This window comes from Magnolia sinica, chromosome 12 (assembly GCF_029962835.1).
Source record: "Magnolia sinica isolate HGM2019 chromosome 12, MsV1, whole genome shotgun sequence".
Lineage (NCBI taxonomy): Eukaryota > Viridiplantae > Streptophyta > Magnoliopsida > Magnoliales > Magnoliaceae > Magnolia > Magnolia sinica.
Window position 1 is genome coordinate 63034172 of NC_080584.1, and position 21694 is coordinate 63055865.

A 21694-nucleotide genomic window follows, 5' to 3' on the forward strand; every position below is an offset into this window, starting at 1 on the left:
CATTAGCATGCTCCAATGATTATAGTGACCATCAAAGTGAGGAATGGCTGGCTGTATAAACTCCCTTCCGTAGTTATCTTCTGTGCTGCTGCAAGAATTTCAAAGACTGCTGCTTTGATTTATCAGGCCCAGTGGGAGCTCTGATACCAGATTGTTAGGAACTTTGATCTAAAACGAAACTAAGAAGAAGAACGCAACAAGCTGGATTGAATGAATTAGTTTTATTAACAATAACTTTGGCTTAAATAGCCATTCAATACACAATCTTAACAGAAACGAAAAAGCAGCCCACTTAGTGGAAATAAAGCCAAGTGGTAACAGAAACTTGGAACAATTCAAATACACATAAATATCCCTAAAGACTAGGACTTTATTCTTATAGAAAAACAATAGTAAACTCCTTCAGGTTCAAAGGAAAGAGAAAATGGCTGTTTTCAAGTTGTGGCAAGGGAGTGGCAGAGAGACCTGTGCAACTCAACGTTCTGATCTTAAATCGAGCCCTAAACTCCCTCAGAGCTGTCGGATGAGACTAGAAGGCTAGGATTGTGTTGCTTTGTAACGTCCTTCACCTGTGGCCGGTAATGCAAAACCAGCTGCGATTTTGATTCTGTTACGAGTGGAAGCCCTAAACCGTGTGAAACGGAGGGCTGAGATATGTCTAAATGGATGGCTAGGATTTCAAGAGTGGAGCTCACGCAGTTCACCAACCTAGTAGCAGTGAGGCATTTTCCATTTTTGGAAACATGGTTTTTCATAGTCCAAATGCATCTGGATTTATGTTTACGCATGAGTACAACTCCCTATGAAACACCCTTGGTTTTGGTCAGAGCCATGCTCCGAATATGATGGACGGTTTAGATCTTCCAAATGGCCAGTGTAGGTGGGCCACTGATCAGAACAGATGGATGCGGTCTGTTCATCACGGTGCGGGTGGAAACAAAAGAGAGAAAGGGAAATCCTCTCTTTTTAAAGAAATTTCGGGTCAACCCATTTTGACCAGGCTCCCCGGTCCCGTGCACAACGAGTGCATGCATTCCACGTGCATGCCCACTCTCGTGTGGGGTCCATAATGGTATTTGATCTGATCCACTCCGTTCATCTATTTTGTCGGCCTGTATTATGCCTAGTCAGAGAATAAAGCATATCCATGACTTAGGTGGGCCCTGCTTAACAATTTCATGTTTGAGTAGTGATTTGTGGGATGCACAGAGGCATTTCGATAAATCCAGTCTATCCATCCGTTTAGCAAGGTTAGTTAGTGTAAGGGATTAGATGTGTGGCCGATCAAAAAGGTTCATGTGGGCCATATATAATGAAGTTCATTATAAGTGTCAAATTTAGATAATCTGATGGTCGGATGGCTTCTAACTTTGATCAACCCACTTCTATGAGTCATAGGTATCCAATAATCGTTTAGATAGGGTTTTCCAGTTGAGTTTTAAAGGTTGGTTGATTAAGTCCCACTATGTTTTGATTGATGGTGCATTGATGAGTGGACGAATGGTGAACCTAATGATTTAGGTCTCGATTTGCAGATTCCTGTCAAGCCGACGGTCAAATCATCTTTACATCTGACATGCAACGTCCCTAAGGGTCATATGGTTTGTCTAGATGAAGGTTCATGGTACAGTTAGCGGCCCGATGGTCTAAGTGTGATGATCAGGTGGCGGATGTTTAAGTGGACAGTTTGGATCCAACTAATAGTGGATCTAGTGATCTAAGACCCCGGATTGATAACATATTGTTAAATCTTTCTAATAAGGTAGGATTTAGTCTTTTATCGCCATTGTGATCCTAGCAACATAGTGAGTTTCTGAGCATGAATGTCAATTTCGAGATGAAATAATTGTTTGTCTTCAAGAAGCAACGGTCAGGTGACTCGATATATGAATGAAGATTGCACTAAACAGTCAAGATAGATTGATTGAGGACCACTAGAGGATGGTGCTTGAGGCGAGTCACGTGGCCATGCACATGCAAACTAATTTAGATCTTCAAGGTAACACCCGAGTACTGAAAAATTCGGGGTGTTACAGTATATTAGACTATACACATGCATTTAGAGTTTACAAGCAAGAAATATACTAATTTAAAACAAATTGTACAATTATTGGTTTCAGTTGAGATGTGTCATGAACCTAATATTACTCTTATTATATAATCTTCCTAATGAAATGATGAAAAAATATATATATATATATATATATATATATGTATATTCAGTTAGCTTGTTAGTAACATCCACTGGCAGTACACACTCCACTGTTAGCCACCCCCACTAGGGAATCAATACCAAGACCTCAGTGTGACGAATCGTCGTATGTGTTCCTAAGAACATGATTTTGTACATTTTTCGGAGGTCTCAAAACCTCCTTGCATTTCTTCGCATATTCTAGCTTCACTCCTTTCCTCCAATTCTTCAGTCGAATCCCTTATCGCTAGTTCTTATGAACATCTTACTACATCGAAAAACCGTTTAGCAAACTCAAAACAACCAGATCATGATATGAGATCTATCTCTTTTGATAGAAATTGTCAAATCGCCGAAACGGTATCTTCACTCAATCTACCACTTGAGCTAATTAAAAATGAAAAATATTCAATGATCTCATTTTAGTAAGCATCCAAGAATGGAAGGTTAGGATTATACAAAGAATCTGACTTTTGCATCCAAGATGGCCTTCTTTAACTGAGTTTCACATTGGGCCGCCATATTCTCTATGTCAAATCCACTCCATTCATTCGGATTGTCCCATAGTGTTAGGCAAAAAATAAGCTCAATCCACAACTTAGGTGGGCCAGATAACAAGAAACCATGGGGACAAGATGAACATAGGTTTGTCTAGTATATTCCATTTAACCCGTTCATTAGAGGCCCCTTAAAGGAATATTTCCATATTACAAAGGAAATATTAATTGTTAATTCCATACATCCTATGTCTGGACAGATAGGCACCACATGATACTAAAATAATTTCTAAAAAGAATTTTATTTGGCCAAATATATGATTCGAAAACAAACTTCAATTCTTTTGAGAAATGTTGTTGATAAGCAAACATAGAAATAATATTTCCTTTCCCACACTTTCTTGAAACTAGGTTTTCCGAAAAATACAATTTTCTTTTCCATGCTTTTCATCTAAAGGCTTGCTGTTTCGTGGAATTTTAAATAAGAACATATCTTTTTGTTATTTTCAACTAAGGGTCTAACCTTTTAATACAAGGTTTATAAAGCTCAGGTTTGACTATGAAAAAAAGTGCATGGAAGTGCTTATTGTTTGTGTTGAGGCTCGGTCCGTTATGGTGTTGCCTCCTGTTATTGGTCCATGCCATTTCTCATGAAGTTATCACTCAGTAAAAAAATAAAAGGAATTTTATAAAATAGTATCTTCCTTTTATATATATAATAGTATCTCGTTAACATGACATTTACATCTTAATACATTCTTTTAAACAAGTTTTCACTATGCTACCTCGTTAGTCAAGTTATTGTCAAACTGATACCTTCCCCTTTCTATAAAGTTAGTTGAAAGAATATTTTTCCCTAAAATGATAAAAATGACCGCCAATCAATGAGATTCCTTCATAAGAATTAAATGAGTACCTACTTGTAAGCAGGTGTTATTAAAAATATATATATTTATTCTTAAAAAGGAAAAAAATCTTTGCAGATGTCCTATGGGAGATACATGATGTATCGACAAAGTCCATCCAATTTTCTAAATCATTTTAGGGCATGAGCCCAGAAATGAGGTGGATCCAAATCTCAGGTGGGCGGCGCCATTGAAAACAGTGTGATTCAATAGATGGTCGAGATTGAGCAAGCTAGAGCACCTTGACCTGAGCTATAACTCATTCAATGAAACCATCTTACCATAATTGGGCGCACTCTCCTCCCTCGAGTCTTCATCTAAGAGGGAATAATTTGGAAGATTTCTTCCAGTCAAAAGGTAAGTTGATTAACTTTAAAGAAATTAAGCCAAGATTGATAATATTAGTTTAGATAATATTTTGAACTTTATTTAGTAGTCATGCGTCACTTCTCCAAATTCCTACTCTAATGTTATTTTTTAAAATTGTTTTAATCTTGATAGAATTGGCCAACTTGAGCAAACTAGAGGTTTTGGATTTGGGACATAATCAACTCAATGGTTCCCTATTTCTGCAAGGTAAGAGCACTTGGATCTTTTCTAATAGATGCTGGATTTGAGTGTCTTTCACATGCACCTCAAAATGGCATTTGAAAATTCTCATTCTGCTATGCTTTTCATGACATAACTATTGCCACCACTAGTAGGAAAATATATTACATCTTTGTCTGATAATAATCTTTAACGTTGAAATTGATGATTGTAACTTTCCATGGAGGATTTTGATAGTATTTTACCCTCCTAGCGATGATTTTTGCTCTCGTTGTCCTTAATGAATATGTGTTATAAGCAGGACATGAGGTGCGTGCAACCTTCTTACATGTTCCTTTGTAACCCAAAACTATGTGGGGCCCACCACATATCCGTCTGGAATCCACTCCCTTGTATGTGAGCTCAAAAGTGAGACAGATCCAAAACTAAGGTGGGCCATGCCACAAGAAACACTAGGGGATTTAACACCTACCGTCAACTTCCTTGGGGCCCATAGAAGTTTTGGATCAGAATGATATTATTGTTTCTCCTACATCCTAATTGAAGTCACCTTATGAACGGATTGGATGGAATATAAGGGACCAGCATGGCCTCAGGAAGGTTTCAATGGTCTGTGTTTCCATTCTCGTTGTTTTCTGTGGTGTGGCTCACTTGAATTTTGGATCTGCCATATTTTTGGAATTACATCTTATCCTGACCTTGTGAAACTGATGGACGGAGTAGATGTTAGATGGCCAACATGATGGGCCTACAGAGCTTTGGGCTGCTCCGGCTCCTTGTAAACAAGGATTGGCAGATATAACTCGCCTTGCAACCAAAGGTTACACAGGACGTGGATTTCCTAGGAAAGCCTTTGCTGGTAGTTTTCGTGAAATTCACCTTTTCCATCTATTTTGTTAGCTTATCTTGCGACGTGTGACTAATATGAGGAAACGGATTAGCTGCTACCCCTGCCACCAGCCCGTGGCTGGTGATCGGTGCTCTATGGGCCCCACCATGATGTATATGTTTCATCCATTCTGTTCATCCATTTTTACTGATCATTTTAGGGATGTATATCAAAAAATATTAGAGAGTTATAAATCTCGGGTGGACCACACCACAGGAAAACAATAGTGATTGGATATCCACCATTAAAATCCTCCTAAGGCCCACTGTACAGTTTATTTGACATCCAATCTGTTGGTTAGATCATACAGGCCCAGATGAAGGGAAAAAACAAAGATCAGCTTGATCCAAAACTTTTATGGCCTCCAAAAGGTTTTTTAATGGTCGACACTCATTCAACACTGTTTCCTGTAATGTGGTCCACTTGAGATTGGGATATGCCTCATTTTTGGTCTCATATCATAAAATAATCTAGAAAAATAAATGGACAACATGGATGAAACACATACATCATGGATGAAACACATGCATCATGGTGAGCCATTGAAAACAGTGTGATTCAATAGATGGTCGAGATTGAGCAAGCTAGAGCACCTTGACCTCATCTATAACTCATTCAATGAAACCATCTTACCATATTTGGGCGCACTCTCCTCCCTCAGAGCCTTCATCTAAGAGGGAATAATTTGGAAGATTTCTTCCGGTCAAAAGGTAAGTTGATTAGCCGTAAACAAATTAAGCCAAGATTGATAATATTAGTTTAGATAATATTTTGAACTTTATTTAGTGGTCATACCTCACTTCTCCAAATTCATACTCTAATGTTTTTTTTTTTTTTTTTTTTTTTGTTCTTTTTTAAAATTTTAAAATCTTGATAGAATTGGCCAACTTGAGCAGACTGGAGGTTTTGGATTTGAGATATAATCGACTCAATGGTTCCCTACTTCTACAAGGTAAGAGCACTTGGATCTTTTCTAATAAATGTTGTAGTTTTTTTTTCATTATTATTATTTTTTTTCGGGTTAGCTTGTTAGTACACACCCATGTCAGTACACAAACTTCATATTAGCCACCCCTGCTAGGGATCGATACCAAGTAATAAATGTTGTAGTTGAGTGTCTTTCACATGCACCACAAAATGGTATTTGAAAATTCACATTCTGAGATGCTTTTCATGACTTTATTCAGGCCACCACTAGTAGGAAAATATATTACATCTTTGTGTAATAATGATCTTTAACTTTGAAAATGATGATTGTACCTTTTCAAGGAGGATTTTGATAATAATTTACCCTCCTAGCGATGATTTTTGCTCTCGTTATCCTTAATGAAGAGGTGTTAAAGCAGGACACGAGGTGCGTGCAACCTTCTTACATGTTCCTTTGTAACCCAAAACTCTGTGGGGCCCACCACATATCCCTATGGAATCCACTCCCTTGGATGTGAGCCCAAAAGTGAGAGATGCTACAAGAAACGCTGGGGATTTAACACCCACTGTCAACTTCCTTGGGGCCATAGAGGTTTTGGATCGGAATGATATTTTTGTTTTTCCTACATCCTAATGGGAGTTGCCTTATGAACGGGTTGGATGGATTATAAGGATCAGCATGAGCCTCAACAAGGTTTTAATGGTCGGTGTTTCCATTCCCAATCCATGAAAACTTGAATTTTGGATCTGCCACATTTTTGGAATCACATCTTAAACAGACTTTGCGAAACTGATGGGCGGAGTGGATGTGAGATGGAAAACATGGTGGGCCGTACAGAGGTTTAGGCTGCACAGGCTCTCGGGAACAAGGATTGGCCAACACTCATCTCCGTCAAAGCAGGGCAGCTGTGCCCTCGCTGGTGTGCTCGGATAAACCTTGCCTTGTAACCTTTATCAGACGGGAGGCGGATTTCTTGTGAAAGCTTTCACAGGAAGTTCCTGCTCAAAGGATTCCGGGGTGGGCCCACTGTGATATTTGTGAGAAATCCAACTTGTACATCCGTTTTTTCAATCTTATTTTAGGACATGTGAGAAAAAATAAGGTGGATCCAAAACTCAAATGAACCACAAGAGATGAAAAAATGGAGATTTAGTTTTCACCGTTGAAATATTTATATGGCCACAAAAGTTTCGTATCGGTCTAAGTATAGGTGTTTTCACTTCATCATAGTAAAAATGACCTTATAAACGGTTTGGATGGCATATAAAAATCAAGGCAGAGCCTAGGAAGGTTTCAACGGTCAGAATTCCTTTCCCTACTGTTTCATCTTATATGGTCAGTTGAGATTTGGATCCTCCTAATTTTTGGTCACATATCTTAAAATGAGCTCTAAAAATGGATGGACAGATTAGATTTCTCATAAATATCAAAGTGGACCCCACCTTGCATCCAGGAACTTACTGCCAAAGCCTTTCCCGGAAAATCCCCGTCCTATCACAGGTAACGCAGGGTGCGCGGATTTCCCTTAGCCGAAAGTTCCTACGCTGGTTTGTTAGGTGGGATCGACTCTGATGTTTTAGAGAAATCCATCCCGTTCATCTATTTTGCTAGCTTCTTTTCGGACATGTGACTAATATGAAGTGGATCCAAAACTCAAGTGGGCCACAAGAGAATCATAGGGGAAACAAATGACTACCATTGAAACTTTATTGAGCTCTACTTTGATGTTTCTGTTCCATCCAAACCGTTAATGAGGTCATTACCACTTCTATGAAGTGGAAACGCAGAAGTCCTAACCTAATACAAAACTTTTTGTGGCCATACGAATATTTCAATGGTGGTCATTGTATCCTCATGTTTCTTCTGGTGTAGCTAACTTGAGTTTTGGACCCACCTCATTTTTGGTTAAATGTCTTGAAATGATATTGAAAAACTGATGGACAGGATGGATTTCTCACAAACATCACGGTGTGCCCACCTAAAATCCCATCCCTGGCACTTTCTTTCTTGCTAAAGCCTCAAGGAAATCCGCCTCTTACACCCAGGCTCTTTGGCGTCCATTGTAACATGTGTTATATCCACTTCATCCGTACATTTCACTGGTTCATTTTAGGACATGGATATAAAAGTCAGGTAGGCCACACCTCACAAAATAGTGGGCAAGGAAATGCCAACCATTAAAACCATCTTGGGCTCACCATAGTCTTCACATACCATCAACCTATTCATAAGGTGATTCCGGTCAGGACGTGGAAAGAATACGGAATGTCAGTCTTATCCAGAACTTCACTTCTACGACACCTAAAAAAATAAAAATAAAAGGCTTCAACAGTGTGTATTTCTATCTTCATTATATCATGAGGTGTGGCTTACCTGAGCTTTGGATCTTCCTGGTATTTGGGCTCATGTCTTAAAATGACCTATCAAAATGGATGAGTAGATATAAAAAAAAAATTAAAAAATAAAAATCATGATGAGCCTCACTTAGTGTTACAAGGGATTCCTACGTGGCTATGTTATAAAGACTAATGAGATACGACATGTGTGCATTTGGAATGGTTAGTAACCCCGGTTTCACTCAAGGTAAGAAACAACAAGTACTATGTGGTCCACCATATTTTTTTAATGTAAATCCTCTCCGTCCAGTGGGTGAAGGTCTTTATTTTCGCTGTACATGCAAAAGATTTTCCAAACAAAAATGGTTTATATAAGGTGTTGCCCACTTGAGTTTCCTAGAATTTTGTCTTTTCTTTGTCTTTTTGAGTTACGCCTATTAATGTTTTTTTTATTAAAGATAAATGCCATGGTAGCCCACACACAATCATATGGTTGTCGTCATCCCCATTGTTCCCGGCCACCAAAGTTGCGTATTTGCAGATTTTTTGCCCTGAGGTCCTGACATTAAGGATAACCTGATAGAGTAGAGTTTCCATATAAAACTTGAAAAGCCCCACAGGATTTTAGATTGCCCTCCGAATTTGAAGCCATGTGAATCTCCTATTTCCTGTTGATCCACCGTGAGATCTCAATAACATCCATTACGTCATTCTGCTTTGCTTTTTCATATTCATATGGTATGTTCCACCCTAAGATTTGGATCTGCTTAATTTTTGGGTTCATGGCCTAAAAGGAGTTGTCAAAATGGATGGACCACTCCAATATACAATGCATACATAATAATGAACCACAACGATATACAGTATATACATCATGTAGTGTGGCCCATATGAGTTTTTTGATATGCTAATTTTCAAAATCCTGTGCTATTGTGGTCCTGCAAAACTGATGGACGGAGTGGATTTGTGATAGGAATCTCTATAGGCTCCACATCATTTCTAACCACATGAACTTCTTGTGCTACGTTAACAGGCCATCCATGTGGGCAAAGAAACGGAAGCGGTGCCTTTAACATGAAGTGTATATGGTGCTTTGTGGGACCCACTATGATGTATGTGTTTAATCCACACCATCTATCTATTTTTAGATAATTTTAGGACATGATCCTAAATATGAGGCAGATCCAAGATTTAGTTGGACCACACCACAGGAGACAATAGATGCTTATCATTTAAAACTTCTTGTGAGCTACAACAGTTTTGGATCAATCTTTTATATATATATATATTCCCGTCTTTTATGTCCGTGTAACCTAATCAACATGTTTCTGGAAAATAAACATAATGGTGGGCATTAAGGTGGTCCCTAGGAAGTTTTTAATGGTCGCCCTTTAATCACTACTGCTTTCTAAGGTCCACTTGAGATTTGTATCTACCTTATTTTTGGGATCATGCTATAAAATGATCCAGAAAAATGTATGGACTATATGAATAGATCATGGTGGGTCCCACATAAAACGTACAAATGACCAAGCCTATGTTACCATGCAATCAGGTACAGTGATTTTTTTTCCTTTTATAGATATTTATTTATTTATAATATTTATAATAACACATGTTTACATCTAGTTACTTATTTAATTCTTATTAAGAAAACTCATTACTTGGTGGGCATTTTTGTTATTTAAGAAAGCTGCAATCACCAACATAAGGTACCCGTTTGACAACAACTTGATTGATGAGGCATCTTAATAAAAGTTTACTTAAAAAAGGTACTCAAATGTAAATGTACTTATTATGAGATATTATTTTGCTAAATTTTCTTTCCAATAACCGGTCAAAAATCAGTTTTAACTTTGAATTAAGAAAACGCTAATGAAATCGGAAGGAATTAAGAAGCCTACTCAAAATGGCCATTTTATCCTTGTCAAGGATAGGTGTTACGCTAGGAAGCCGATCGGGTGTTACCCAGGTAAAACACCGAAGTGCGTTAGCCCACTTTGATATATATATTCATGCCAGCCATCAATTTTCTAACTCATTTTAGAGCATAATTGCAAAACTAAAGCAGATCCAAATCTCAATTGCACTACAACATGGGAAATAGTTTTCATTGACCATTAAAAACTTCTTGTGGGCCATGAAATTTCGAAGCAAGATGATATTGGTGTATTCCTTTCACCCAAGTCTGTGTGACATTGTCAACAGGTCCAACGTCTAATAAACATGACAGTTGGCTGTTAGAATTTTTATTGGTGAGTGTTCAATAACCACTCTTGCCTGCGGTGTAGTTCACTTGAGATTTGGATCTGCTTGATTTTTATTTATTTTTTTATACTGTCTTAAAATGAGCTGGAAAATTCCATGGAGGGCATTCATATACAAAACATACATTAAGATCTGTGTCACAATCAAGGAAACTCACACTCGGTAACACACAACAACACTAGCGGTTGTTTTGTAAGAGTGGTAATGTATGTGTTGTATATCCACACCATTATAAGTTTTTCCAGCACATTTTAGAGCACAGTCCCAAAACTGATATCTACACAATAAAGGAAACGGTGATCATTTTGACCATTAAAAACTTCTTGTGGACCATGAAAGTTTTCGATCAAGCTAATATTTGTGTTTTCACTTCATCTAAGTTTGGTGTGATTGGATGGAAAATAAATATTACTGTAGCTCCTCAAATTCGAAGGGATATTTTTTTTCCTGATTTCCTAAGATCAACTACCAAAATAGATTCGAGGAGTGAATGTCATTGAGATGTCATAGTAGGCCCCAGCTTTGATGCACTAGCAGTGTCATAAGAATCAGTAAATAGGACATTCAATGAAGGGAAAATACAAATATGATCAGCTTGATTCAAAACTCTTGTGGCTCCCAAGAAGTATGTAATGGTGGGCGTACAATCACCACTATTTCCTATGGTGTGGTCTACTTGAGATCTAAACATACATCATTTTGGGCTCATAACAATAAATGACCTAGCAAAATGGATGGATGAGGTGGATAAAACACATGCATCATGGTGGGAGCAGCCACAAAGCAATGACAGTAGATATGCTCCTAGTGACACTATCAATAGGCAATTCGCATGCGCGGAAGAAAATTTTGATACTCTAGCATTGTATATTAGACTATACACATGTATTTAGAGTTTACATGCAAGAAATATACTAATTTAAAACAAATTGTACAATTATTGGTTTCAGTTGAGATGTGTCATGAACCTAATATTACTCTTATTATATAATCTTCCTAACGGAATGATGAAAATCTATTAAATAATTAAAAATGAAAAATATTCAATGATCTCATTTTAGCAAGCGTCCACAAATGTAAGGTTAGGTTTATATAAAGAATCTGACTTCCACTCTGTGAGTTTGGGACAATGGCTTCTACAGTCTAATCAGCTTAATTTAAGCTAATCAGTTCAATGTAAACAATTTCTAAGGGGCGAGATGACTTTCTTTAACTGAGTTTCACATGGGGCCACCATATTCTCTATGTCAAATCCACTCCATCCATTCGGATTGTCCATTAGTGTTAGGCAAAAAAATAAGCTCAAACCACAACTTAGGTGGCCAGACAACAAGAAACCATGGGGCCAAGATGAACATAGGTTTGTCTAGTATATTCCATTTAACCCGTTCATTAGATGCCCCTTAAAGGAATATTTCCATATTACAGAGGAAATATTAATTGTTAATTCCATACATCCTATGCCTGGATAGATAGGCATCACGCAATAATAAAAAGAATTTCTAAAAAGAATTTTATTTTGCCAAATATATGATTTGAAAACAAACTTCAATTCTTTTGAGAATTGTTGTTGATAAGCAAACATAGAAATAATATTTCCTTTCCCACACTTTCTGGAAAACAAGGTTTTTGGAAAGATACAATTTTTGAAAAATGCGTTTCGTGGAATTTTAAATAAGAACATATCTTTTTGTTATTTACAACTAAGGGTCTAACCTTTTAATATCAAGGTTTATAAAGCTGAGGTTTGACTATGAAAAAAAGTGCATGCTCATTGTTTGGGTTGAAGGCTCAGTCCGTTATGGTGTTGCCTCCTGTCATTGGTCCATGCCATTGCTCATGAAGTCACTCAGTAAAAAAATAAAAGGAATTTTATAAAATAGTATCTTCCTTCTATAAAATAGTATCTCATTAATATGACATTTACATTTTAATACATTTTTTTAATCAAGTTTTCACTATGCTACCTCGTTAGTCATGTTATTGTCAAACTGATACCTTCCCTTATTTTTCTTTAAAGTTAGTTGAAAGAATATTTTTTCATAAAATGATAGAAATAACCACCAATCAAAGAGATTGCTTCATAAGAATTAAATGAGTACCTACTTTAAAAAAAAAAAAAAAAAAAAAAATCTTAAAATGGAAAGAATCTCTGCAGATGTCCTATGGGAGATACCATGATGTATCGACAAAGTCCATCCATTTTTCTAAATTATTTTAGGGCATGAGCCCAGATATAGAAATGAGGCAGATTCAAATCTCAGATGGGCCGCGCCATTGAAAACAGTGTAATTCAATGGCCACCACTAAAAACTTTCTAATGCTCACCTTAAAGCCCATACAACATGGTGATTATGTCAAACAGACCTAGATGAAGGCAACAAACAAATATCGGCTTTATCCAAAACTTTTATATCCCAGAAGAAGTTTTTAATGGTAAGCATTCATGGCCACTATTTTTATTTTTTATTTTTTTGGTTTTTTTGGTTTTTTTTGTAATTATTATTTTTATTATTTTTTAACATCGCCGCTATTTTCTATGGTGTGATACATTTAAGATTTAGATCTACCTCTTTTTTGCGTTCTTGCCAGAAAATGATATGTAAAAATGCATAGATATTGCGGATTAAACACATACACTATGGTAGAGCCCACCTACCTTATGCAATCCAGTTGAAGGTACAGCTTTGGTGTCTTTGCCCCATGCGGAATGCGGGGAGAAGTTCATGTAGTACAGAAATGTTGTGGGGCCGCAGGAATTCCCTACACAAATCTACTCTGTCCATCCATTTTTAAAGATCACATACAAGTACAGGAGTCTAAAGATTGGGCAGATCTAAAATTCATGTAGACCGCGTCACATTAAACGATGGGAATGTAAATGTCCGCTGTTGAAACCTTATTAGAACATAGCATGAGTTTTATTGGTTATCCAAACAGTTCATAAGGTTATTATTACTCAGAAAAATTGTAGGCACAAATATCGTCCTGATACAAAACTTCTGTGACCCTCATGAAGTTTCCATTGGTGACATCCAATTCCTACTTTTTCAGATGGTGTTGTCCACATAAACTTCGTATCTCACTGATTTTCAGATTCTAGTTCTTTCGTTCTCTTGAAAAATTGATGGACAGAGTAGATTTGTTATGAATATCTATATGGACCCGACACAGTGTCAAACTAGTGGAAGACCAGGGAGCACAGGTAACCTAATACAAAATCTTTAATAACCTGATTAATGAAGTAGCTTAATTAAAACTTAATTGAAAAGGTGCTGGGATGTAAATAGAAAACTAATGAGGTACTATTTTTTCAAAATTAAAAAAATAATAATAAAAAATAATATGGTTAGGTATTTACATACACTTTGGTGATATAGGTATTTCTCCTGTCTGTGCCACGCTTTTCTCACATTGCTAGCAACTGACGTATTGACGTGGCACTTCTGTGGGCCCACCATGATACATTTGTTATATGGCCATACCATCAATCTAATATGCAAGATCATTTTTGGGAATGAAACCTAAAGCCAAGCATATCCAAAGTTCAAGTGGATCACATCATAGAAATCAACGGGATATATAGAAACCTTCCAAGGGCCTACCGTGATGTTTATTAGTCCCAAAGACACGGATGAAGGTACAACGTAAATATCACCTTCATCCAAAACTTTTTCAGCTTTTTGTGGTGTGGTCCACTCAGCCCTGGATATCCTTCAATTTTGAGATCATGCCCAAAAATAAGTTAAACGAAATGGATTGATGGTGAGAATAAAGTCAAATATACTGCAGTCGGTCCCACAATGTCCTTACCCCAAGAAGGATCCCACAACGTCCTTACCCCACGAAGGGTCCCACAATGTCCTTGCATCACCAAAACGAATACGCGGGTCAACAGCCAGGCAACTAGGGTCAAAGCATTGTGAGCCCACCATAATGTAGTGTTCTATCCACTCTGTCCATCCATTTTTCTAGCTCATCTTAGGACGTGAGTTTATGATCTAGATCCCAAAAATCAAGTAGACCACACAACAGGAAAAGGTGGAGGATTGAACTCTTACAGTTGAAATCTTCTTGGAGGCCATGGAAGCTTTGGATCAAGCTGATATTTGTACTTTCCTTCATCAAGGTTTATGTGACCTAATTAGCAGGTTAGATGGCAAATAAATATTACAGTTGGCCCGAGAAAGTTGCCGTAACCAATCCGATTCTAGAGAGCAAATTTCCAGTAGGTTTCTTTTTTTTTTTTTTGTTTTTTTTTGTACATACGCACACTCACGCCTATGGGATTTCACCACCGATGGGTACTCGAACCCTTGACCAAGTGTTGAAACTCCTAAGAGTCTACCACTAGAGCAAGAGTAAGTACCTGTGGAACATGCCACATGAAACAATGGGAATTAGATGCCTACCATTGAAAATTTCTTAGCTCAAAAGAAGGCTTCAGTCAAGCAGATATTTATGTTTCCTTTCGTCTAGATTGGTGCAACCTTATGAAAATGTTAGATGGCAAATAAATGTCATGGTGGACCGTAGAAAGGTTTCAATAGTAGTTAATCAATCCCCTTTTCTTTCTATGTTGTGGTTCATAATTTAAGCTTCGCTTCTACTTCTTTTATGAATCATGCCCTAAAATAATTAGACAAGATGAATGGACGGTGTGGATCAAACTCATACATAATGGTGGGCCCAAAGAAATTCCATACGTCATTCTCTCTCCAGCGAGAAAATGGGTGTGTGAAAGAAGAAATACCTACATTTGTGAGAAAATAAATGAATCGGAAGGGATAAAACACTTACATCACAGTGGGCCCCACAGAGCCCTGCCCAGGATGGATTGCATCTTATCCATCCGGGCGGGGGTAGGATGCAATCCACGTCCACCTCACACCAGCCATACCAGCCATATAGCTAGACGCGGCCGCGTCCTACCCCCACCCAGACGGTAATCCGTCCAGGCAGGGCTCTGTGGGGCCCACCATGATGTAAGTGTTTTATCCACGTCGTTCAATGATTGTTTCAGATAATTTTAATATGTGAACCAAAAAATTAAGCAAGTCCAGCGCTTAAGTGGACCACACCAATGGAACCTGCAGTGATAATGACACCCACCGTTGAAACCTTTCTAAGGGCCTACATGATTTTTTTTTACCATACAGCCTATTTATAAGGTCATGTAGACGTGGATGAAGTGAAAACACAAATATCAGCTTGATCAGAAACTTCTCCAACTCCCAAGAAGTTTTTAATGGTGGAGGTTTAATCCCCACTTTTTGGTCCACTTAAGCCTTGGACCTGCCTCATTTTTTGGTTCACATATTAAAATTATCTGAAAAAAGTGTTGAATGGCATAGATAAAACACTTAAATCACAGTGGACTCCATAGAGCCCCGCCCGGATGGATTGGGGTATGAAGTAATCCGCGTCCCACATAACTGATATAACTGCTGTGCTGTATTGACGTAAGCAAGTTCTGTGGGTCTAATCATGAGGTATATGTTATATCCAAACAGTCCATCCACTTTACGAGCTCGTCGTAATGCTTGAGACGAAAAATACGACAGATCGAACTATCAAGTGGACCACACTACAAAAAGCAGTGGGGGATTAAACATCTACCATTGAAACCCTTTTTGGGGTCACAGAAGCTCTGGATCAATATGAAAAAAAAAAATAAAATTCCCTCTTAATTCAGGTCTTGTGACCTCATGAACTGATTGGATGGAAAATAAACGTTATGGTGTAAGAATTGGTTAACAGTGAAAATCATTATCTCCGCTGCTATCTGTGGTGTGGTCCAGATGATCTTTGGATATGATTCATTTTTTTGGATAATGCTCTAAAATGATTTCTAAAAATATATGAACGGTATAGATATAATAAATACATCACCGTGAGGCCATGTAACTTTGATCTCATTTGAACGAACAACTCGGAGCTCGAGGAGCGCCAGTGCTCGTCTTCGCACGGCACGTACCTACAGCAGCTATATAGCTGCTGTGTGGTACACCAGCCAATCCCCTTCCGTCCTGAGACAAAACCGTGGGACCTCTGCAACATCTCAGTAACATCCATGACACCGTCCCGCCGTTCTGTTTTGCCAGCAGATGTCAGGAATGAGGGAAAAATTAGGCAAATCCATAACTCAAATGGCCCACACCACAACAAATAGTACTGTGCGAAGTGCCCACCATTGATCAAATGGTATACTGTGAATCGTTATAGACTCATACAATTAAATGAAAAAAATCAATGGAATAGATCATTAAACCATGGTCCGAGTTGCATAATCAGATTGTTAAGGTCAATCAATGGTTTGGATCAGAAAACCTTAGGTCCACTTGCACAGCGTAAATGGGCCACACATACATGGTTAAATAGTTAATGTTCATGGTGCATTTAAATTCGTCTGGGACCATGCGCACTGTGGGACCCACATGCATGATCAGATGGTAATTATAGATCAATGGACTGGATCATTAAATCATAGACCCACGGCATGGGACGCGGATTAGATACTGACAGCTTGAGTAGCGAGACGCGCTGCGGAAGTGATGTCACCAAGTTCTGTGGACCCCACTATAATGTATGTATTGTATCCACAGCGTCCATCCATTCTAAGATATCATTTTAGGGTACGAGCCAAAGAATAAGGCAGATCCAAATCTGTAGTGGACCCCAACATAGAAAACAGTAGGGAGAGTGATTCCCACCATTTAAAACTTCCTGAGGCCCACCATGATGTTTATTTGAAATCCAACCTATTCACAAGTTAACAAATATATAAAATAAGGGAAAACACAAATATAAGCTTGATCCAAAACTTTTGTAGCCTTTAGAAGTTTTTAATGGTGGGCGTCACTCTCCCCACTGTTTTCTGTAGTGGGGTCCACTGGAGATTTTGATTTGATTCATTCTTTGGATCTTGCCTTAAAATGATCTCTCCAAATGAATGGACGGCCTAGATACAAAACATACATCATGGTGGGGCCACAGAACTTGGTGATGTCACTTCAGTAGCTAGTCTCGCTACTCAACCTGTCAGTAGCTAATCCGCCTCCCACGGCGTGTACAGTGAGCCATTAAAGCACTATCAGCCCATGTGTTTGTAAATATGGATGATTGAAATAAAATCATGCGTAAAGCGTTTACAGTGAATCGAGTTCACAGATGGATCTATATTGCTTTATTATTATAGCTACTAAAAATAAATAGAATTTCATCAGAGCTACTGTCCACTCGATCCATCCCAGACTTCCGTATGATCAGAAATACATGGCAACCATGAAAAAACTACACTATTTAGATGATTCTAGCCCATCCATAACTCATAGTCTACGTAACTATTAGAACATTCAGAGCACAGTATCTTTTACCTGTAGTGTGAGATTTTAATTTTTAATTTTTAGTTTTTATTTTTTATTGAAAGGTAGGAGCACACCACCTGATTTTTTTAGTGATACCTTAATTACATTGTTCATTTTTGCAGATTTGTGCAATCTTGAGAATCTCCAAGAACTGGATCTTCAAGGAAATGAATTGGAAGGGAGCCTTCCTCCATGTCTCAGCAACTTGTCATCCCTCCAACTACTTGATCTCTCCGCGAATAGACTCAGTGGGCAAATCTCCTCATCTCTCATCTCTAACCTCACAATGATCCGGTTCCTTTCTCTCTCCCCCAACCGCTTCGAAGGGTCTCTCTCATTTAGCTCATTTGCTAATCTTTCCAAGCTCGAGGTTGTGGAACTTTCAGTACTGGAAGGTGCATATCCTGAGGGCGATGTTATAACTTATCCCAATCAGTTGGAGGTTGAAACTGAATCCACACATTGGGTTCCTAAATTCCAGTTGAAAGTCCTCCACTTATCAAACTGCAACATCAACAAGCTCACTGGTACCATTCCCACCTTCCTTTCCAGCCAACATAACCTGATATCATTAGACCTTTCCCACAACAACATGAAGGGAAAGTTCCCATCTTGGTTGTTAGAGAATAATGAAAGACTACGAGTTCTAGACCTAGGAAGCAATTCCTTAGTCAGCCCATTCCATCTGCCAACTCATTCTAGAAACCTGGATTTATCATTGTTGGACGTCTCCAACAACCAAATCTACGGACAACTTCCTGAAAATATCGGCTCTCTCCTTCCAAATATAGAATACTTAAACATGTCTACAAATGCTCTCCATGGTACCATTCCTCCCTCGGTGGGCAACATGACACAAATTTATACTTTAGATTTGTCGAGAAACAAATTTTCGGGAGAAATACCAGAGCAATTGGCCATTGGTTGCATCTCATTGAAAAATTTGAAGCTATCAAACAATAGATTACAAGGCCCAGTGTTTCCGACTCATTCGAACTTGATACAGTTACAGTATCTGTATTTGGATGGGAATATATTCACGGGGAAGATCTCAGCTGGTATATTCAAAAGCCCACAACTAGAGATTTTGGATGTTGGTAAAAACAACATATCCGGTCATCTTCCTACACAGATTGGGAACTTTACTGAATTGAAGTCGCTTTCTATGTCAGATAATTATTTGGAAGGTTCCATTCCAGTCGAGTATTGCAACCTCTACAGTCTTTCCCTTTTGGACCTATCTGAAAATAGAATTTTTGGACCCATACCTTCTTGCTTCAATCTATCTTTGAGCTTCTTACATTTGCAAGGAAATGAGCTTACAGGATTCATGCCAAATGCTTTATCCAAAATCTCCTCCCTTGTTACATTGGACGTCAGGAACAACAAGATATTTGGTAATATTCCAAGTCGGATTGGTTCAATTTCTAATTTAAGGGTTCTTCTCCTCAGAGGAAATAATTTGCAAGGTCGCATTCCCACGCACTTATGTCAACTGAAGAACATCAGTATATTAGATCTTTCACATAATAATCTCTCTGGGCCAGTACCGCCATGCTTTGGTAATATGACATTCGGGAGGGCAAGAGTAACAGACTTTCTAACTTTTGTTGTCTCTCAAGAGACCTATGATGGCTATTTAGATTTATTCCATGGACGTGGATATCGTATTGATATTAGTGTGCCTATGAAACTTTCCTATGCGGCATCAAGTAACGAAGAAGTGGAGTTTATAACAAAGAGGAGGTCTGAAACTTACAAGGGCAACGTTCTTTACTTTATGTCTGGTTTGGATCTGTCATGGAACCAGTTAACAGGTGAAATCCCCCCTGAAATTGGACATCTAACTGCTATTCATGCATTGAACTTGTCCCATAATCAATTGACTGGACCAGTTCCAGAAACCTTCTCAAACCTAAAACAGATTGAGAGCATGGACCTTTCTTACAACAGATTGAGTGGGAAAATTCCTCCTCAACTTACTGATCTCAACTTCCTATCTACATTCACAGTGGCCCACAATAACTTATCTGGTAGGACACCTGACATGAAAGGGCAGTTTAGCACCTTTGGAGCAACCAGCTATGAAGACAATCCTCTACTCTGTGGTCCACCGCTGAAGGGTTGCTTCTCTACTTCTCTGCTACCACCTTCAATGCCAACAACATCAGAAGAGGAGGAAGACAGTTATGACATAATCTTCTATGCATGCTTTTCGGCGTCCTGCACCATCTCGTTCTTGGTTTTCATCTCTCTTCTCTACATCAACCGCTACTGGCGAGGTCTATATTTCTATATGGTCGATGCTTGTATCTATTCATGCTATTATTTTGCTATAGAAAGCTACTATTTTGCTTTAGACAACCTTCGCAAGGTTTTCCCCTGGCTACTTGCATAACCTTCAAGCCAGAACAGTTTCTCCCTGTAACTCAAATTGTAAGACAATATAATAAGCATGTTCATGGAAGACGGTGCTTTTATTTCAAACCAAGTTTCCCTTTTTACTGCGTTTGGTTGTGCAATGAACTGAACTAATAATGAGTAAGTAAACCGGGTATGAACTTCTATTTGGGGCAAGCTGGTTGAGTTTGCAAAATTCAAGTAGAATAGGATCATTCAAATGAATTTTTCATATGGCAAGTGTCCTCAATTCCATGAAGTTACAAATCTGAGTAGGCCAGGGTACAATTTATTGTTTTCTACCAACATCGAATGCATTTAGATATGATCTTTTGAGCAAACCTGTTTCCGGCCAAATACAAATGCTCTGACATAGTCAAGTTGGAATGTTGAAACCAATGGGCCTTGTAACATATTGTTCAATAGCTGCAAAAGTTTTAATGAGATGCAACCCGTAGCCATGCGCTTTCTGGTATCTCTTTAGAAATTATTTCACCACAAATCTAAATAGAACATTCAACTCATGTGAACGATCAAGGAATACTACAAGGCAGATGATTTGTTGCAATGTTAATTTAAATTCAGAAGGTGAAAACTGATGTTTCAAGGAAATTGTCCGTTGATATCCAAGGATGATATTTTCCTTTGAATGCTAATCATCTCCTTATCCCTTTTCCTGTGGGCCATTGAATATAAAAGGTTAGTATATAGCAATAGTCAATCTAGAGGTTAATATCTCCCAACAAATCACATGTTTGGATCACCAAACCATGACCCCACAAGCACAGTATGCTGATAACCAGATCCTATAAAGAGACCGACACCAGGCTTTTTTTTTTTTTTTTTTTTTCAAAAAGAAAAAGGGAATTGATTTCTTGAAGGCAACAATGTACATCCGGGCGGACCCCACAAAAAGAAAGGGGAACAGCCTATCATATGCACCCTAAATAAAAAAAAAACAGAGCAACCAATCAAGCCAAAACCATTGCCCAAAGACCTAGATAGCTGAGCAGACGAACTTTTGTTTCATACTCGCTGCTCCTGACAGTGCGGCTTTATTCTTGATGGGGATGATCATATGCATATTTGGCACTCTTATCTAGAGCCGTCTATTTTCTAAAGTCTCAGATGAAATGGTGGTGATCATGTATTTGAAATGACATTTTAGAAGCGTAGTCAGTCCACGATGGACCCTATGGAATGGATGGCTCAAGTTTCATTGATCAGACCTATTTTAATAAGAAGCATTTTTTTTTGAGTGGAAGCGGATTGATCTTGTCTCCACCTTCACAGACTCAGTTGAGGCAAGGCTCCGTAGGGCCCACTATAATGTATGGTCTTATCCACCCTCTCCAGCCATTATT

General features: G+C 38.3%; 1 protein-coding gene across 8 annotated transcripts in view; it reads left to right on the forward strand.

The window, feature by feature from the left end:
- LOC131221506 (receptor-like protein 15) overlaps positions 1 to 20434 on the forward strand; it is a 47227-nt gene extending 26793 nt beyond the window's left edge. For 3 of the 8 annotated variants that reach the window (XM_058216787.1, XM_058216789.1, XM_058216794.1), the window contains 3 exons: positions 4095 to 4169; positions 5909 to 5983; positions 18053 to 20434. In XM_058216787.1, coding sequence (XP_058072770.1) covers positions 4095 to 4169; positions 5909 to 5983; positions 18053 to 20328 — 2426 coding nt within the window. In that variant the 3' untranslated portion in view covers positions 20329 to 20434. The remainder of the gene's footprint in view (positions 1 to 4094; positions 4170 to 5908; positions 5984 to 18052) is intronic. The other 5 variants (XM_058216788.1, XM_058216790.1, XM_058216791.1 and 2 more) reach the window with 3 other exon arrangements.
- The last annotated feature ends 1260 nt before the right edge of the window (positions 20435 to 21694 follow it).